Source organism: Polypterus senegalus, chromosome 11 (assembly GCF_016835505.1).
Source record: "Polypterus senegalus isolate Bchr_013 chromosome 11, ASM1683550v1, whole genome shotgun sequence".
NCBI lineage: Eukaryota > Metazoa > Chordata > Cladistia > Polypteriformes > Polypteridae > Polypterus > Polypterus senegalus.
In genome coordinates, this window is record NC_053164.1 from 32,435,185 (window position 1) to 32,455,740 (window position 20,556).

Here is a 20,556-nt window from a genome sequence, read left to right on the forward strand (position 1 = left end):
TTAGGGAAGGAATTCCAGAGTCTGGGTGCAATAGGGCTGAAGGCCATGTAAAACATACAGCTCAGGATAATTTGGGGAACAACGAGATTGCCGAATTCAATGGACTTTGGTACATTGGGCCAGTGTACTTTAGCTACTAGGTCACACTTACTGTTTCTGTCCCCGTTTCTTCATCATTTAAATATTTTTCACATACCTTGCTCTATTATTATTATTATTAGTGCTATCATTATTATTTATAATCATCCCCCTGGATGCTGAACAGATGTCATCTGGCCACTCCTGCAGCTCTGTACAGTCGGCTTCTTAACCCCACTGCCTCTTTATTGCCTGTCATACTCCTTCTTTCTTCTACATTCACTTTCACTTTCCCCAAAATGATTTCGACCTTTACTGTTCATCCTTCTTCCTGCACACCCCCATCCTTACGGTTTCCTTTTGCCTTGTATTTGTTCTTCTCCCGGTTTCCCTTCCGCTTCCCATTCCTCAGTCCATTCCCACCCTTGATGGCCTGTCCTTGGCCCCTGCTCCGTCTCCTCTCATTCGTTGTGTTTTCCTGCCAGCTGATTTCTTCGCTTCTGTTTCCAGATCTTCGTCCTTGATGTCGTCTCGCACTTTAGCGAAGTTCCCTACTCTGCCTTTGCCCCTCCCCCTTCCACTCGGCTTCGCTCGCTGTTTCTGGAAGATGGCGGCGGCTCTCACAGCCCTGCTCCTCGTTTGTGCTTCGCGACCGTTCTCTTTCATTCCACTGCCCGTTTGGCGCTGTCCCATTTCTGTTCACCGCACCCGATAACCTGGTAAGTCCAATCTGGGTCGGGGTGAGTTTCGCTGCCTCCACAGGGTTTGCTAGCCTTTGCCAGTCCAAGTATCAGGAGATAGGCAAGACGGCGGCCTAACAGCTTCCCGCGGCCTGTCCACTGTTCTGCCGGGGCTATACTGCCTGGGGGGTGCACTCTGGATAAGAAGTAAGGGAGGGCTGGCGGGCGGGCAGGGCACCGCTTTGCATTAGCCATCTGTGCACTCGGGTTGGCCGAGTGTTGGCACCTGCTTTACAGTTGTGAAAGACAAGAGTGTTTGGGATAGGCCGCACCTCCTCGGGTTGGCAGTATAGCTTAGGCAAGTGTGTGGTATGTGCAGTGTTGTGTTTTCGGTTTGTAAATCAGTCAGAGATGATCTCCGCTTTTAGGATGCAACTCTTAGGTGGACAGTACATGTTCACGCATGCGATCTCTGGTGCTATATCGGCTGTGTTGGTTGCTACGTAACTAAGTGTCGCGCGGGGCTGGACGTTTACATTGAACCGTCGTTACAGGGCAGGCTGCTGTAAATCCAGCTGTGGACATGCTGGAACACTGAGTGCTTGCCCATTTCGCGGGGAGGTCACTCTTGGAATTGTTTATTCCACCTTCCTCAAAAAGAAACCAACATTTTTGACAGTGCTCGAGTTTATAACAGTTGTGTGTTTTTTCGCTACCCATTTTGACGTGGTGTTAAAAGGAAAAGTTTTTCCAAGACTGTCGTTTTTATTTTACTGGCTCTGTAATAGGTGTGCAGTTCATGAGCTCGGTGTATGGAAAACCTTGCAACAGACACCTTATAAAGATTGATGTTGTGACATTTCAAGCATATTGTTTCACCTTATTCCGTGGTGTAACTTTCAGGAAAAGAATATTCTGGACAAACAAACTCTGTGGGAGGGCAATTCTGCTTTTACTATATTGATGTATATATTTGCTTTTTGTGACATATAGTTTTGAGGACTTCTGTATATTGTGATGATGGCATGTATTGTGTAATTGTATTTACTTTGTTGTTGTGAATAGATATAACGCCAAAAGAAATTCAAATCCAATTTTTTTGTTCTCATTTACTTATAAGTAGAACTGTTTTGTCCCCTGTGAAATATTTGGCATTTTCAGAAGCTCATTAAATAAATAACTAAATATGCACACTTACTTTGGTTTGAACACATGCCTGAATGTCTAAAAATAAAACTAAAAAGAAAGAAAACATTTGACTTGAGAGTTGCACATATAGTGAAACATTATGCAGGTATATAGCCATTGGTATAAAGCAACCCCAGTAGCACTTTTTTTGACACTGTTCTGTTAAATAATTCGTTGTCTGAAAGTCTTCCTTGTCAGTATGTCAGAGAAAGAACATGTAACATTGTTCATAATTGCACTCGGTCTTGCTTTCATTCGTCCTAGCAAGTCGAGAGTGAGCACCATAACTGAGCCTTCCTGCCTTAATCAGGTTGCTGATTTTGTGGTTTCTCTTGAAGTGACATTATGGGCCCAGCACACCCAAGACTTGAACATCACAGTGGCTATCACAGAGATGTAGATTATGTGATGGAGGATGTCGCTACTCACACTTCAGGGAAGCAGTCTTTTGTTTTGAATGGTCTGTTCTGCCCTTTTTTATACAGTTCCTTTGTGTTATGAGTCTAGTCCAGCCTGTCGATCCAAAAGTACTTGTAGCAGAGCACCATCTCTACATCCACTCCTTGAATAGTGGACATGGAGGCTCTTTTTCCTTCAGCGAAAGTCAATAACCATTTCCTTGGTTTTGCTGATGTTAAGTACCAGGGAATACTTTTTGTGCCAAGAAACAAAGTTTTCAGCTTGACTCCTCTCCACTGTTTCATCCTCTTTAACAACAATACATCATATAAATACAGAATCATCTGAGAGTTTCTACAAGTGACATGGTCTAGTGTTGTATTTATAGTCTTGAGCTTTACAGAGTAAAGAGAAAAGGAGACAGGACTGTTATTTGTGGAGCTCCAGTGTTGCTCAAAACCATATCAGAGAATACTGTATGCTGTGCAGTGAAATGCTTAGTTACTGAACTCCAAGATTGTGTGTTAGAATGTAAAGAGACAACAAATATTAAGCACTCAACTTCTAAATATCACTTTGAAAAAATAGAACATCAGAAATATTTTGACAAGAACAGGGCATTTAGCCCAGTAAAGCTAACCAGTCCTATCTACTTAATTCCTCCAAAATATCAAGTGAAGTTTTGAAGGTCCCTAAAGTCCTACTGTCTGCCACCAAATTTGTAATTTATTCCATGTGTCTATGGTTCTCCATCTTGTGGGACAATATAACATTTGTGTTAAATTTACCCTTAAGTTTCTAAATGCGTTCTTGTCGAACTTATTTAAAAGTAACAGACTTGCTCCAATGTATTAATTCCTTTCATAATTTTAAACAATTCAATCATGTCAACTGTTAATCTCCTTTTGATTAAATAGAGAAGGTTCAACTCCTTGAGTACAATTGATAGTTACAATGACAGTATTATTAATATTATAAAAGTATATAATAAATATAGGGACATTAGCAATTGGGTGTCGTGTAGCTCAAGGCATTTTCTTTGTATAGGATGCAGATGGACTTTGGAAAGAAACTCTTTGTACATGTCTCTGAAATGGTTTTCGGGCAGCAGTAATGTTTCCCTTAAAGCAGCACACAGAAGAGCCGTTTTTGGGATGGCTGGAATCTCTGATAATTTCTTCGCCTTCATCTGACATCACTTAATATAGATGTCCTGGAAGTTAGAGAGCACATACACAGTGATGAGTTCAGCTGACCACAGCACACTCTGCAGAGCCTTGCGGTCCTGCTGCATGCTGAATCCAAACTATGCAATAGAACTTCCCGTCAGGATATTTTCTGGGAGGGTGCCTGGCAATAAAGTTTTAAGTTAAAGTTAATAAATTGTACTTTTTAGGAGCCAACTCTTCCTCTCCATTTGACCTTGTTTAATTCACATACAGTATATTTTAATTTTTTAAATCTCTTTCCTGTTAAACAGAAATTCATTTAAAACTCAGGTAGATTTTCAGTATTACATTTATTACTTTAGGTGGTATTATGCACCTGCTCACTTTCCTTTCCTGCTGTGCATCTTTTAGGTTTAGGTCCTATTTTACCATGGTTGTGAAATTATTTACTTTGAACTGATTGATACACACACAGTGATTTTTAGTTTTGCATTTTGTTTTTAATATGTGTTTGACATTGACCGTAATTAGTGTTTTAAGGAATTTCTAGAGTCATATTGCTACAAGGCAAGATACTGTTTTCTAATATGTAAACCGTCTTCTTAATCTGTGGGGTTTAATTTAGATTAAATGGCATATATTAATGATCTGGTTCAGGTATGTAGTTTTCTGCAATATTCTGCATTGCTGAAAAGGTATTTTTAATGTATTTTGTGAACCACAATGCAGATCATTTCCTGTTAGGGCATTAGTCCTTATTCTGTAATCCCTGTCTTGGTATTGTAGTTTGCAGAGTAAAAAAAGGGTTTTTCGCTGTACAGCCCTATAACTAAGAAAGGTGAATATTGGAAATCATCTTAACTAATAAAATTACAAGTAGTCTATTTCTTCATTTCTAATGTGATATTTTGTTTTTTTTTTCATTTTAGGTTACCCCCAGCCACATTTTGATGTGCAGATGTCTACTCACTATGACATTATCAGCAACCCAAAAGAGGAACATGTAGTACTGTTGGATTCTGAAGAGTGTCTGCTGCCAGATCAACTGTTCTCTACCACTAGTGGATTTAAAAATTTCTGAACGCTTGATCTTGTTGATTGGAGATTGCTTTGGAATTTTCTTTCTGGCTATTTTTGTTGGGTGTGAGACACTGTAAGTGACTTGTTGTAAGGGGAAAGGCAGGTAGGTGGTGAAGGCTGTGGAGAGGTCCCCCTAAACGCCTATGCTATGGTGAACGGTTTCCCATCCTACCTGCTTTCACGTTGTGTGGAACTTACTGGACAGCACCAGGATAAAGGATAACGGGATATGAATGGATTATTTTGTTCCTGAGGTTCAGCCATGGTAAAGCTTGCAAACCCACTGTACACAGAGTGGATCCTGGAGGCCATTAAGAAGGTAAAGAAGCAGAAGCAGCGCCCTTCTGAGGAGCGCATCTGCAATGCGGTGTCCATGTCACATGGTCTTGACCGCAAGACCGTCCTGGAGCAGCTGGAACTGAGTGTTAAGGACGGTACCATTCTTAAGGTCTCCAATAAAGGCCTCAACTCCTATAAAGACCCCGACAATCCCGGCCGACTTGGTTTTTCTAAACCACGTAACCATCATGGCCGTCCGTTGGAGTCCATACACAACCTGGACTGGAATAAATTAATCAAGTGTGCTTTGGAGAGTTTAGATGAATCTGGGGGCTCATCTCTTAAGAGCATTGAGCGCTTTCTGAAAAGTCAGAAAGATGTCGTATCCTCCATGTGTGGGTCTGTGGCATCTTCTGTTTCAGTTTTTCACCAGCAGCTTCGTTTAGCAGTTAAGCGTGCTGTTGGACATGGACGTTTAGTCAAGAATGGGCCGTTGTACCAGCTGAGTGGAAGAGCCCAATCTGAAATGCACTGCGAATCATTGGCGTGCTTACCACCAGTTCGACTGTTGCCTCATGAGCGAGAGAAGGTAGGTGTTTTGAGCTAAAGAACATTTTGAATAATTTGCATCTGTGGTATAACCAAAAAAGCACATTCCATTTAAGCTGAATTATAGAAGGTGAATCTTAGATGTCTGTTTTAGGCAATATACAAAGAGAATTGTATCCATAAAATTTTCATTGAAAGTTTTAACATTTTACAAGCTACGCGGTGCAGACTTGTTTTTATGGACTCAAATACTGTATCTCACTTGTACTCTTTGAAACAGCTGAAATATTGGTAATGACCCAAAAGCCTGTGGCATAACAGCAAGACTGCACTAAACTTTATTGTAAGAGCTGTTTAGTTATCACATTGCACTTAGTAAAAGGAAGAATGAAAAATTGAAATTAAAATGGTTCCCATGCCAAAGTGTCTTTTTACATTCTTTTTTTTTCCCAACATGGATTAATGTGCATAAAGTGAAACATTGCATTGTAAACAACGCACACATTTAAAAAAAAAAATACTGTGTGAATTTTGCGGTGATATTCAGTTTGCCCTCATTTCATTTAGTTCTATGGAGTCTGCTTACTGTGTGCAGAAAACTGAGAAATAGAATTTATGGGATTCCTCTTCTTGAGACACTTGTAATGAAGCGTTTGTCTTTTCCATCATGCAGCCTTGAAATCAATTGTTTTTAAAGTTTTCCTTGGGAACTGCATCATGCTGTTATCATGGGAGCAGTTGAGTATTTGCTGGAAGTAAGATATACACCTTCCTCTCATAATGCGGTTGCCACCATACATGTACACAATTATATGTAGTAGGTCAATAAGGGAAAAAGTTTCTGGGATTTAAGTTCATAATATAATTTAAGTATTTCACTGTGATGTTTGAGTTGCAGCCCTCCATGTTTTAAATGAATGTGAACTAGCATATTACAAAATATTGAAGTAACAGCAGTGTCAAAATTGAAAAGTTATTGCTGGTTAATCGAACACATCGAGTGAACTTTTAAGGATATATGTACTTTTTCTACTTTAGTTTGATCTATAATGTAAAAGCAAAATGAAATTTACTTGAAAGGGACACAATAAATGTTGTCTGCCATCCCTAAAACACAACCCTGAACTTCATTAATTTGTTAGAAGACAAATGGGTGGGCAGCTACAGCTCTGTCCATTTATATTCAGAGGTAAATATTAACATTTTTGCCAAATATAGTGCTTTTCTTAGTCATACACATTTGTAATACTTTTAACACATTGACTGCCAACTGCAAGTTGGCGATAATTTTCTGTTCCTTATGCCAACTACGAGATTCAAATTTAGACAAAATACATTTTGTGAGTTTTGCCCATTAGCAAATTGCATTTAATTAGTGTATTAAAATAACACCCTGATTTTTACAATATTGTCAGGAACAAATTTACATTTCAACCATTTGGTAGTCAATGTGTTAATTCATTTGTGAGACAGTGGCTTAAAGTTCTGTCTCTGTGGGCTAAGCCAAAAAGGTGGTGGGATTGAGGCTTTCTCTTCTGGTATGTTTATCTGTTAATTGAAAACAATTAGATAATTGATGTAGCAGAAAAATACCCTAATAGTCCTTTCTAGAAGTCTCACTGTAAATAAATAAATATGACACACAGATTATTTTGTCTCTGTACAAGAGTGCATTTTGTCATGTGAGAATATGCCATATAAGTAATGACTTTGACAGTTCTGTACGTTCCTTGGTTGTGAGTTCATGATAAGATGCCATCTTGACACATTTCTACCCATCATTATTGTATTTAATGAATATCATAACATTCCTAAATGGGAGATGAATGTGGTGTTAATTTGATTTGATCTTAATTTTGAGGTTTTTACTTGCTAATTTCTGAATACTTGTTCAACCAATGTAGTCCATCTTTTGCTTAAAAGATATTTCCTAGTCTGGTTTTAATTGTAAGCAGCTTTGTCAAGTGTGTTGTGATGGCTCAGAAGCACAAGCAGCAGAAAGTCTAAGAAGTGAAATATGCAGATTAAAAGCGTGAAGGCAGTATCAAGCTCTATGTGTAAAATATGAGTGATGGCAGCAATGAGGTGTGTACAGATAATGTATGCAAATACAGAGTGAAATGAGAGTGATGATGGACAACAACAGTGGTCTATTAGTATTGGAAGTGAAGTTTGAACCTGAAACAATAACATTCAAAATGGGAATAGATTCCTGAGGTATATCAGTGCCAGTGGAAATTCTTAATGTAAGATTTAGTAAAACTAAAAAATTATTGGGATGCAGAAGGAGGATTTTTGAAAGGATTGTATATAAGGTCACTTAACTTGGTCACTTGACACATTGTGCTTGATAAGAAATGAAGCAGTAATAAAATATTCTATCAATGCAGATTATTGTATATTTTTTTATAACATTTTTACAGTGAGCTCCACCATTGAACATATATTTCTCTAAATGGGTTTGCAAATAGTTCAATTTACACCTGGTTCTTTTTAACAATTCAGTTAAAAAACATAAAAAAAAATCAAACATATTATTCCTAAATAAATGTAAGCACTATTTGTATTTATGCAGGAGACAGAATAATCGTGGGTGATGGAATAAAGGTGTGCATATAGGCTATACAGTGGTGCTGCGTACTTCGAACTTTAGTTTCAGGAGGCCGGTAGAACTCTTGAATTGTTCGAAGTCCCAATCAGTTTTTCCCAGAAGAAATAATGGAAAGTGAATGAATCCGTTCCCAGACACTAAACAGTACCCATTTCGATAAGCTTAAACAGAAAATGCACTTAATTTAAGGTAAATATAACAATTAAATGCCATACATAAATAATTAAAATGTAAAAACAATAAATAAAATACTTAAAGGCAACAGGTCGATGCTCTTCCTTTTGGCACTTTGTCTTATTGTGTATGTGTTGCCGTTTGTCTTAATGACATTCAGGTGGGCGAATAATGTCTACAGCTGGTACGATCCCCTAAAAATAGGGCTTGGCAGTAAGCATACTGTTTCAGCAGAGTTTCTCCACTTCCACGACATCCCGGCTGACACAGCCAGGCATCCGGGCTCCCCATGGATTAACATCCCCATGGGTATGAGATGGAGGCAGTGCAGGGCTGGTATCCTAGTGAGCAGTGGCGGCTACTAAAGCTGCCTATTCCTAGTAGTTTTTCCTCTCCAACACAAGATCCCCCGAAAATAAAAAGGACAAATTGAAGCTACAGGTTGCAGAGAATAAGATTGTTAAGGACAGTTGCATTCTGCTAATCACAGAGACCTGGCTTCATTCACTCATTCCGGATACAGCCATTGAGTTATGCCTGTATGTCAACAACAGCTGGTGTACTAACGTTATGACTGTACACAACAGATAACGTTTACACTTGCTGCCTAAGCTCCATCTGTTGCTACATTTTTTTCATGGCGTGCATCGTTTGAACTCCGGATCATATTTCTCTCGAATTTAGCGTTCAAACTCTGGAACGTTCCAAGTTGGAAATCGTTCGAAGTATGAGGCACCACTGTATAATTTGTTTTTGGTTTTTTTTGATGTTGAGTGCTTCCTTCCTTAACATTTTCAAATTGTTAAAGGGTAGACAGCTACATTGAGTGCAGAAAGACCTTAGATAGAATTGGATGGTGTTGATTATTTAATGTATTATGCAAGTTTGTTTTTGTATACCGTATATGTGCATGGGTGAAACTGTTATTCTTCAGAACAGGAGCTTCAGTTTGCATTACATATATTATAAATTCTGGTTGGTTCCATAATCGTCTGAAATGAAAAAGCATGAGTGACACCTGATTTGAATTTTGTCTCCTGCTGTACCTATTTGTACAGCTGAAATGTGTTCTATTGCTGACCATTACTTAACGCCTTTATGTGTACTACTTGTGCTGGAGTTCTCCAAGCCACATTGTTCAAGGTTAATTTTTAAAAGGTATATTTTTCCTTTGAATAGCCTTGCACATTTGCTTAAATTTGATCAGTATTCTTCAGTTTTCTTGTATTAGAGATATTCACATTTAATTTTAACAGTCGAATGGAAAGCTTTCTAACAAGTCTTTATATACTGGTTATGTTGTCATCTTACATTTGGAGGGGAAATTAACCACAAATCTGAATGTCCTCCCAAAATATCTTTCGTTCAGTATATATTTTGTATATCTAAAATTGTTTAGAAAAACATTATGAGCATTTGTAACTTTATTCTTTTGTAACACAAAGACATTAATGAATGGTGATGAATGAGAATGGTGATGTCTATCTTTCAGTACTAATATTAGATTACAACTGTATTGCAAAATGAAGTCAAATGTCAGAAGGAAGTTAAATTGAACTGGCTTGGTTAGCAACAGAGAAGAAATCCACTCCTAATTCATTCTTGTAGGCATTGCTCCATGCATTAGCAATTGTTTTCTATACACTAAACAGAAGTTCGGGGTTTGGCACACACTTAGAATGTGGTACCAAACAGAAGACACTTTAAGATGTAGATGTTGCTCTCCACTGCAGCCCAACAAGACAATTGTTTACAGTATTTTCACCATCCCTTAAGTGTATAATGTTTAATATATTAAATATGCTTTATATGGGTGACTTTAGAGATTTGTATATTGACAAAATAATTGAAGTATTTCCTTTAACTTATGCAATTTAGAGGGCTTGCTACAAGAAACACTGCCAAATTTTATCTTTTCCTCAGCTATACTAGGTGCTTTGAACCAATAGTTTATATTAGGTATTGGTGGGAATAAGACATTTCAATAAAAGTTTCATATAATGAATAGAAGTAAGCCCTAAGTGAAGTGCAGTGTTTCTCATAACACATTCACTCCCTTCCTTGTGAACTCTTAACAGTCCAAAACGCACTGGTGTTGAGGACTTCATTGTGATTTGTTTTATTAGACCCATGTTGTGATTTGGAGTTTCAAACTTGATAGACTAGCTGTGGGAGGTGTTCAGGACAAAAAACAACCTGAAGATTCCCTAGCATTTTTATTCTATTGGTGAACTTGTAGAGGCATCATCTAATTCTTGAGAATTACCCAGGGCAAGACAGGTTGTATTTTGTCTGAGACGGACTTCTAGTTAAGTGCAGCTGTGACACAAATTGAACTGGTAGCTTATGTGAACTTACAACATGCATGTACCACAAGGCTGAGTTTGTTTGCTTGCGTTGAATGAGAAATGAGGTGCATGCAAGCACCAAAAAATGTAAAAGTGCATGCATCATCTCACCAAGTGCAAGTCACACTTGTAGAAGCCCTTTCATCTTCCATAGAATTAACACCCACTCCCTTGGATGTTGTTGAGTGTGAGCAAAGAGGACTGCTTCATATACACACATGTCTTTCGTAGTGAGAACTGAGGTGCATGCAAGTGGTGAAAACAATAGTGAATTCATTTGCCATCTAGTGGCTGTGGTTGAGCATGAGCAGATTGGACTGTGCTGCACACACACACACACCCACACACGAAGCCTCTAAAAATCTCCACAAAAGACAGGCCTGAACCTTTACACGCCAACCCAGAAAAAGCTCAATACAGACTTGCTTTCCCCGGAAATCTACCTGCAGAATATAGCCAAAGACCACCCTAAAATGGGCAGCTGGAATTGAAAGTTTTAAAAAGACTAAGATATAGAATAAGATATAAAATGTCTTGCAAGGGGAATAAAAATGTGACAACTGTGACATATATAATGACAATCCCAAACTGTAATCTTTATAAATTTGAGGATTTTTTCTTTTATACAGAAATTGGAGAAATAACCAAAAATGCTCAAAATATCAGCCTAAAAATGCAATCCAAGGCCAGCAAGTCCCAATATGTAATTCTATAGCAAACAGCCAAAGATGGAGATGAAATAATGAGAAAAGCCAGAACATACCCACATTAAACAGTACTTATAATAAACTCTTTAACATTAGAATGCACTGTTGCTCACTATGTTCCTCTGTGCTATGTATCAAAACAGAGGGAGGAGCCACTACCAGGGTGGTCAGTACACATTTATCACATTGTATGTAAAACCAACCGAAATAAAAAATTCATGAGAAATAATAACTCCAAATAAACAAAACAAAAAAAAAGCAAAAAATACACACTTCTTCAATCTGATACATAACAACTAATACTTAATTGACTTGAGTTTCAAGACGGTTCTTGCTCAGAATTTGTTTGCATGAAATCTTTGCCTTTTAACAATTATCCCTAATATACATACTATAGTAGTTTGAGGTTATAGTTGATATGACTTTAACATTCAGTTTTGTATTGCAGGTTTTTATTTACTACAGTGGCTTTAATAAAGCCTATTTCTTTACATTTTCGAAGCAGTAAATTTACAGGTGCCGCTCATAAAATTAGAATATCATGACAAAGTTGATTTATTTCAGTAATTCCATTCAAAAAGTGAAACTTGTATATTAGATTTATTCATTACACAAAGACTGATGTATTTCAAATGTTTATTTCTTTTAATTTGGATGATTATAACTGACAACTAATGAAAGTCCTAAATTCAGTATCTCGGAAAATTTTGAAAATTGTGAAAAGGTTCAATATTGAAGACACCTGGTGCCACACTCTAACCAGCTAATTAACTCAAAACACCTGCAAAAGCCTTTAAATGGTCTCTCAGTCTAGTTCTGTAGGCTACACAATCATGGGGAAGACTTCTGTCTTGACAGTTGTCCAAAAGACGACCATTGACACCTTGCACAAACAACAACAACAACATTTATTTATATAGCACATTTTCATACAAACAGTAGCTCAAAGTGCTTTACATATTAAAGAATAGAAAATGAAAGACACAATTATAAAACAAAATAAATCAACATTAATTAACATCGAATAAGAGTAAGGTTCAATGGCCAGGGGGGACAGAAAAACAAAAACTCAGACGGCTGGAGAAAAATAAAATCTGCAGGGATTCCAGACCATGAGACCGCTCAGTCCCCTCTGGGCATTCTACCTAACATAAATGAAAACAGTCCTCTTTGGATTTAGGATTCTCACGGAAGGGCTTGATGATGATGATGGTCACGTAGACTTCTGCCTTTTAATCCGTCCATCATTGTTGGAGCATCATGAAGCTTTGAGTAGGTGGTGGTGGCGCAGGCCACCACCACAAAGAAACCGGAAAAAGAAACAGAAAAGAGAGTAGGGGTCAGTACCGATTTTAGAGCCACCATGAATAGTTATTTTGAGGAAATTGAAATATAGAGTATCAGGATTAAGTTAAATTAAGATTAAAATGAAGTTATAGAAAGGCCATGTTAAAGTAATATGTTTTCAGCAGTGTTTTAAAGCCTGGCGAATTCCTATTGGCAGGCCATTCCAGATTTTAGGTGCATAGCAGCAGAAGGCCGCCTCACCACTTCTTTTAAGTTTTGTTCTTGGAATTCTAAGGAGACACTCATTTGAGGATCTGAGGTTACGATTTGGAATGTAAGGTGTCAGACATTCCGATATATAAGATGGAGCGAGATTATTTAAGGCTTTATAAACCATAAGCAGAATTTTAAAGTCAATTCTGAATGAGGGGAAAGAGGGAAAGACACAAAAGGTCATTGCTAAAGAGGCTGGCTGTTCACAGAGCTCTGTGTCCAAGCTCCTTAATCGAGAGGCGAAGGGAAGGACAAGATGTGGTAGATAAAAGTGTACAAGCAATAGGGATAACCGCACCCTGGAGAGGATTGTGAAACAAAACCCATTCAAAACTGTGGGGGAGATTCACAAAGAGTGGACTGCAGCTGGAGTCAGTGCTTCAAGAACCACCACGCACAGACGTATGCAAGACATGAGTTTCAGCTGTCGCATTCCTTGTGTCAAGCCACTATTGAACAAGAGACAGCGTCAGAAGTGTCTCGACTGGACTGCTGCTGTGTGGTCCAAAGTTATGTTCTCTGATGAAAGTAAATTTTGCATTTCCTTTGGAAATCAAGGTCCCAGAGTCTGGAGGAAGAGAGGTGAGGCACATAATCCACGTTGCTTGAGGTCCAGTGTAAAGTTTCCACAGTCAGTGATGGTTTGGGGTGCCATGTCATCTGCTGGTGTTGGTCCATTGTGTTTCTGAGGTCCAAGGTCAACGCAGCCGTCTACCAGGAAGTTTTAGAGCACTTCATGCTTCCTGCTGCTGATGAACTTTATGGAGATGCAGATTTCATTTTCCAAAACTACCAGTACCTGGTTTAAGGACCATGGTATCCCTGTTCTTTATTGGCCAGCAAACTCGCCTGACTTTAACCCCATAGAAAGTCTATGGGGAATTATGAAGAGGAAGATGCAATACACCAGACCCAACAATTCAGAAGAGTTGAAGGCCACTATCAGAGCAACATGGGCTCTCATAACACCTGAGCAGTGCCACAGACTGACTTCATGCCAAGCCGCATTGCTGCAGTAATCCAGGCCAAAGGAGCCCCAAATACTGAGTGCTGTACATGCTCATATTTTTCATGTTCATACCTTTCAGTTGACCAACATTTCTAAAAATCCTTTTTTTGCATTGGTCTTAATTGATACTCTAATTTTCTGAGATACTGAATTTTGGACTTTCATTATTGAATTACTGAAATAAATCAACTTTGTCATTATATTCTAATTTTATGACCGACACCTGTATGTTCTCTTATATTTTGTAATTTGTTAGACTAGCAAGTTGGCTAATGATTTAGCTGCAATTGTTGGCTGAACCTAAATTTTTCTCATCTTTAAAATGTCTTCCTTAAATTACTTAAATGCTGTTTATATTCTAATATAATTTAAAAGTTAGCATTTAGGATAAATTTCAGGTTCAGGTAGATCTGTAAAAGAAAATTAAACTGTTGAAAGCATCGGTTGTTTTTAGTTTTGGTTAAAATACTGTTGACAGCTGGAAAGTGGTTGTGTAGTGGTTGTCCCAGAATGAGTTCTACTGAGAGACTGATTTGTGCGTTGGTCTTTCGTGGATAGTGCAGGCTTCATTGATAGTTGATTATTTTAACCATGTATTGAATTACACAATTTATGTATCTTAATGTTAACAAAGATTAGTACAACAGATTAGGGTTTGATTTGTCATCATAATCGTGGGAAATAGAAGCTTGTCTTTGTCTTGGTAATTTACAAGCAAGTACTCTGTTCAAGGGTATGTTGACTTAAGCCAAGTTTATACTTCATGCAGTGTGACACATGAAAGTAATAATAATAATACATTTTATTTATTCGTAAACACCTTTCTAAATACTCAAGTACACCAAATAATAGGTAAAACACATTATAAACAAAACTACTTCTTTTGGCTGCTCCCATTAGGGTTTGCCACAGTGGATCATCTTCTTCCATATCTTTCTGTCCTCTGCATCTTGTTCCGTTACACCCGTCACCTGCATGTCCTCTCTCACCACATTCATAAACCTTCGCTTAGGCCTTCCTCGTTTCCTCTTCCCTGGCAGCTCTATCCTTAGCATCCTTCTCCCAATATACCCAGCATCTCTCCTCTGCGCATGTCCAAACCAACGTAATCTCACCTGTCTGACTTTCTCTCCCAACCGTCCAACTTGAGCTGACCCTCTAATGTACTCATTTCTAATCCTATCCATCCTCGTCACACCCAATGCAAATCTTAGCATCTTTAACTCTGCCACCTCCAGCTCTGTCTCCTGCTTTCTGGTCAGTGCCACCATCTCCAACCCATATAACATAGCTGGTCTCACTACCGTCCTGTAGACCTTCCCTTTCACTGTTGCTGATACCCGTCTGTTACAAATCACTCCTGACACTCTTCTCCACCCATTCCACCCTGCCAGCACTCTATTTTTCACCTCTCTTCCACAATCCCCATTACTCTGTACTGTTGATCCCAAGTATTTAAACTCATCCACCTTCATCAACTCTACTCCCTCATCCTCACCATTCCACTGACCTCCCTCTCATTTACACACATGTATTCTGTCTTGTTCCTACTGACCTTCATTCCTCTCCTCTCTAGAGCATATCTCCACCTCTCCAGGGTCTCCTCAACCTGCTCCCTACTATCGCTACAGATCACAATGTCATCAGCAAACATCATAGTCCATGGGACTCCAGTCTAATCTCGTCTGTCAACCTGTCCATCACCATTGCAAATAAGAAAGAGCTCAGAGCTGATCCCTGATGTAATCCTACCTCCACATTGAATGCATCCATCACTCCTACCGCAGACCTCACCACTTGTCACAATTCCCTGTACATATCCTGTACAACTCTTACGTACTTCTGTGCCACTCCCGACTTCCTCATACAATACCACAGCTCCTCTCGAGGCACCCTGTCCTATGCTTTCTCCAGGTCCACAAAGACACAATGCAACTCCTTCTGGCCTTCTCTAAACTTCTCCATCAACATCCTCAGAGCAAACATTGCATCTGTGGTGCTCTTTCTTGGCATGAAACCATACTGCTGCTCACTAATCATCACCTCACTTCTTAACCTAGCTTCCACTACTTTTCCCATAACTTCATGCTGTGGCTCATCAATTTTATTCCCTGTAGTTACTGCAGTCCTGCACATCCCCCTTATTCTTAAATATCGGCACCAGTTCACTTCTTCACCACTCCTCAGGCATCCTCTCACTTTCCAAGATTCCATTAAACAATCTGGTTAAAAACTCCACTGCCATCTCTCCTAGTATGTCATCTGGACCAACGGCCTTTCCATTTTTCATCCTCTTTATAGCTGTCCTTACTTCCTCCTTGCTAATCCGTTGCACTTCCTGATTTACTATCTCCACATCATCCAACCTCTTCTCTCGTTCTCTTTATTCATCAGCCTCTCAAAGTACTCTTTCCACCTGCTCAACACACTCTCCTTGCTTGTGAGTACATTTCCATTTTTGTCCTTTATCAACCTAACCTGCTGCACATCTTTCCCAGCTCAGTCTCTCTGTCTAGTCAATCAGTACAGGTCCTTTTTTTCCACCTTGGTGTCCAACCTCTCATATAACTCTTCATACGCTTTGCCTTCGCCACCTCTCTCTTCACCTTAGGCCTTATCTTCTTGTACTCTTGTCTACCTTCTGCAGCTCTCTGACTATCCCACTTCTTCTTTGCCATCGTCTTCCTCTGTATACTCTCCTGTATTTCCTCATTCCACCACCAGGTTTCCTTTTCCTCCTTCCTCATTCCAGATGTCATGCCAAGCACCCTTCTTGCTGTCACCCTTACTACATCTGCTGTAGTTTCCCAGCTGTCTGGTAACTCTTCACTGCCATCCAGTGCCTGTCTCACCTCCTTCCTAAACTCAACCTTGCAGTCTTCCTTTTTCAACTTCCACCATTTGATCCTTTGGCTCTGCCCTCACTCTCTTCCTCTTCTTGATCTCCGTCATCCTACAGACCACCATCCTATGCTGCTTAACTACATTTTCCCCTGCCACCTACTTTGCAGTCTTCAATCTCCTTCAGATCAGCTCTTCTGCAAAGGATGTAATCTACCTGTGTGATTCTTCCTCCACTCTTGTACCGTAACCTTTTGTTCCTCCCTCTTCTTAAAATATGTATTCACCCCAGCCATGTCCATCCTTTTGGCAAAATCCACTATCCTCTGACCACCTTCATTCCTCTCCTTGACACCATACCTACCCATCACCTCCTCATCTCCACTGTTTCCTTCACCAACATGCCCATTGAAATCCGCTCTAATCACCACTTTCTGTCCCTTGGGTACAGTGTTCATCTCTTCATTCAGCTCACTCCAAAAATCTTCTTTCTCACCCATTACACACCCAACTTGCGGGGCATATGCACTAACAACATTCATCATCACACACAATTTCCAGCTTTATAATCATTACTCTTTTCTCCTCCAGAACACTCTTGACATACTGTTCCTTCAGAATAACCCCTACCCCATTTCTTCTCCCATCCACACCATGATAGACCAATTTGAATCCACCTCCAATCCACCTGGCCTTACTCCTCTTCCATTTAGTCTCTTGCACGCACAATATATCGGCTTTCCTTCTCTCCATCATATCTGGTAACTTTCTCCCCTTACCAGTCATACTGCCAACATTCAAAGTTCCTAACCTCAGTTCCACTCTCTTTACTTTCCTCCTCTCCTTCTGCCTCCGGACACTTCTCCTCCCCTACCCCCATTCTTCTCCTTCGGCCAACAGTAGCCCAATTTCCGCCAGCACCCTGTTGGCGTACAGTACTGGTGGAGGTCGTTGTTAACCTGGGACTCGACCGATCCGGTTTAGAAATTTGTATTTTTGTCCACATATTGATTTGGCAAAATTTTACACCGGATGCCCTTTCTGTTGTAACCCTCCTCATTTATCCGGGCTTGGGACCGGCACGAAGAAACACACTGGTTTGTGCATCCCCTGTGGCTGGGTTACTAAAATACAAAATTTAAAATCAGACAGAGAAATTGTAGTCAAAGAGAAAAAGCAGTGTTAAACAAATGTGTTTGAAGTTTAGATTTGAAAAGTGAGAATGATTCAATATTTCTAAGCTCAGATGGTGAGTTCCAGAGATTGGGAGCAGAGCAACTGAAAGCTGTGCTCCCCATAGTGGTAAGATGGTCGTAGAGGACTGTCAAGTGGATGGTGGAAGAGAATCTAAGAGTGCAGGAGGGAATGGCAGCATGGAGGGGCAAGGTTGTGGTTAGCCTTAAAAGTTAACAGAAGTATTTTGTATTGAACACGGGAACTTAACTGTAAGCCAGTTAAGCTGCTGCAAGACGGGAGTGATATGGTGAATAGAGGGGGTTCTAGTAATCATGCAGGCAGCTGAATTCTGGACCAGTTGAAGCTTATAAATAGATTTGCGAGAAAGAAAGAAAAGGGAATTACAATAATCCAGTCAAGAAGTGACCAGGCTATGAACAAGTATAGCAGTGTTGTGGGGAGTGAGGGAGGTGCGAATATGATTAATGTTACGCAGGTGGAAATATGCAGACCGGGAGATATTACTGATGTGGGACTGAAAAGATAAAGTTCTATCAAGAATGACACCCAGACTCTTAACCTGTGGGGAAGGGGAGACAGGGGAATTATCAATAACATGAAAAATGATCAGTTTCCGATAATGTTGATTTTGTACCAATGAGGGAAACCTTAGTTTTGTCACTATTTAAGAAAATTTGAAGAAAACCAGGATTTGATTTCTACTATGCAATCAATGAGCGCGAAAGATGTAAAGGAAAAAGTAGGTTTGCTAGTTAGTTTGAGCTGGGTGCCATCAGCATAACAGTAGAAGCTAATGTTATATTTACAAACAATATTACCAAGGGGAAAGAAGTAAATAATGAAAAGAAGGGTCCCCAGGACAGAGCCCTGGGGCACACCTGATGTAACAGTAGTGGATTGGGATGTGAAACTTTTAAACTGAACAAACTGAGCGCAGCCAGAGAGAGAAGATCTAAACCAATCTAGTGGTGTGTGGGTAATGCCAATCGAAGATAATCTATTAAGAAGAGTAGTGTGACAAATAGTATCAAAGGCCGCACTCAGATCAAGAAGGATAAGAATAGTAATTAAACCAGAATTAGCTGGCATAAAGAGGTTGTTAGTAATTTTGATAAATGCCTTTTCTGTACTATGGAGGGGGCGAAAACCAGACTAGAACTGTTCATACAGATTATTTTGAGGTTAATAAGAATGAAGTTGAATAGCCACTGTTTTTGTAAGAATTTTGTAAATTATGTAGAATTTTGTAGATTAGAAAGGACAAAAATTCCTGAAATTTGTAGGATTGGCACCAGGTTTTTTTCAGAATTGGGGTTATTGCAGCAGTTTTAAAAGATGAAAAGTTCCAGTGATGAGAGAGGAGTGGATTATAGCAGAAATGAGAGGGATCATAGAGGGAAGGCAGGTTTTAACCAGAACTGTAGGGAGGGGATCCAGTTGACAGGTTGGTGGCTTAGATTTGCAGACGAGATCTTAGATTTCTAAGATAGTAGGAAGCTGAAAAGAGGAAAATAGGGGAGTTTTTGGGTGAAATTCAAGTGAAATACTGGGGGAATCCTTATAGAGAGACTGGTGTATCTTCTGGGTTCATAATTAAAAAAGGACATAAGGGAATTGCAAAATTCAGCTAAATAAAGGTGAGAACAACAACAACAACATTTATTTATATAGCACATTTTCAAACAAACAGTAGCTCAAAGTTCTTAATAAGTTCATAATAAAGAATAGAAAAATAAAAGACACAATAAGAAAACAAAATAAGTCAACATTAATTAACATAGAATAAGAGTAAGGTCCAATGGCCAGGGGGGACAGAAAAAACAAAAAAAACTCCAGACGGCTGGAGAAAAAATAAAATCTGTAGGGATTCCAGACCATGAGACCGCCCAGTCCCCTCTGGGCATTCTACCTAACATAAATGAAACAGTCCTCTTTGGATTTAGGGTTTTCACGGAAGGACTTGATGATGATGATGATGGTCACGTAGACTTCTGCCTTTTAATCCATCCATCATTGTTGGAGCATCATGAAGCTTTGAGTAGGTGGAGGTGGCGCAGGCCACCACCACAAAGAAACCGGAAAAAAGAAACAGAAGAGAGAGTAGGGGTCAGTACAGATTTTAGAGCCACCATGAATAGTTATTATGATGAATTGAACATACAGAGTATCAGGATTAAGTTAAATTAAGTTAAATTGAAGTTATAAAAAGGCCATGTTAAAGTAATATGTTTTCAGCAGTGTTTTAAAGTGCTCTACTGTATCAGCCTGGCGAATTCCTATTGGCAGGCTATTCCAGATTTTAGGTGCATAGCAGCAGAAGGCCGCCTCACCACTTCTTTTAAGTTTTGTTCTTGGAATTCTAAGGAGACACTCATTTGAGGATCTAAGGTTACGATTTGGAATATAAGGTGTCAGACATTCTGATATATAAGATGGAGCGAGATTATTTAACTTATAAACCATAAGCAGAATTTTAAAGTCAATCCTGAATAACACAGGTAACCAGTGTAGTAACATTAAAACTGGAGAAATGTGTTCAGATTTTCTTTTCCTAGTTAGGATTCTAGCAGCTGCATTCTGCACTAGTTGCAAACGATTTGTCTTTTTTGGGTAGTCCTGAGAGGAGTGCATTACAGTAATCTAGTCGACTGAATACAAATGCGTGAACTAATTTCTCAGCATCTTTC

General features: G+C 39.3%; 1 protein-coding gene across 1 annotated transcript in view; it reads left to right on the plus strand.

The window, feature by feature from the left end:
- The first annotated feature begins 636 nt into the window (after positions 1 to 636).
- The window catches only part of kat6a (K(lysine) acetyltransferase 6A), a 144,315-nt gene continuing 124,395 nt past the window's right edge, over positions 637 to 20,556 (plus strand). The window contains 2 exon segments of the mRNA XM_039768292.1: positions 637 to 797; positions 4,444 to 5,462. Of these exon segments, the coding sequence (XP_039624226.1) occupies positions 4,857 to 5,462 (606 nt within the window). The 5' untranslated portion in view covers positions 637 to 797; positions 4,444 to 4,856.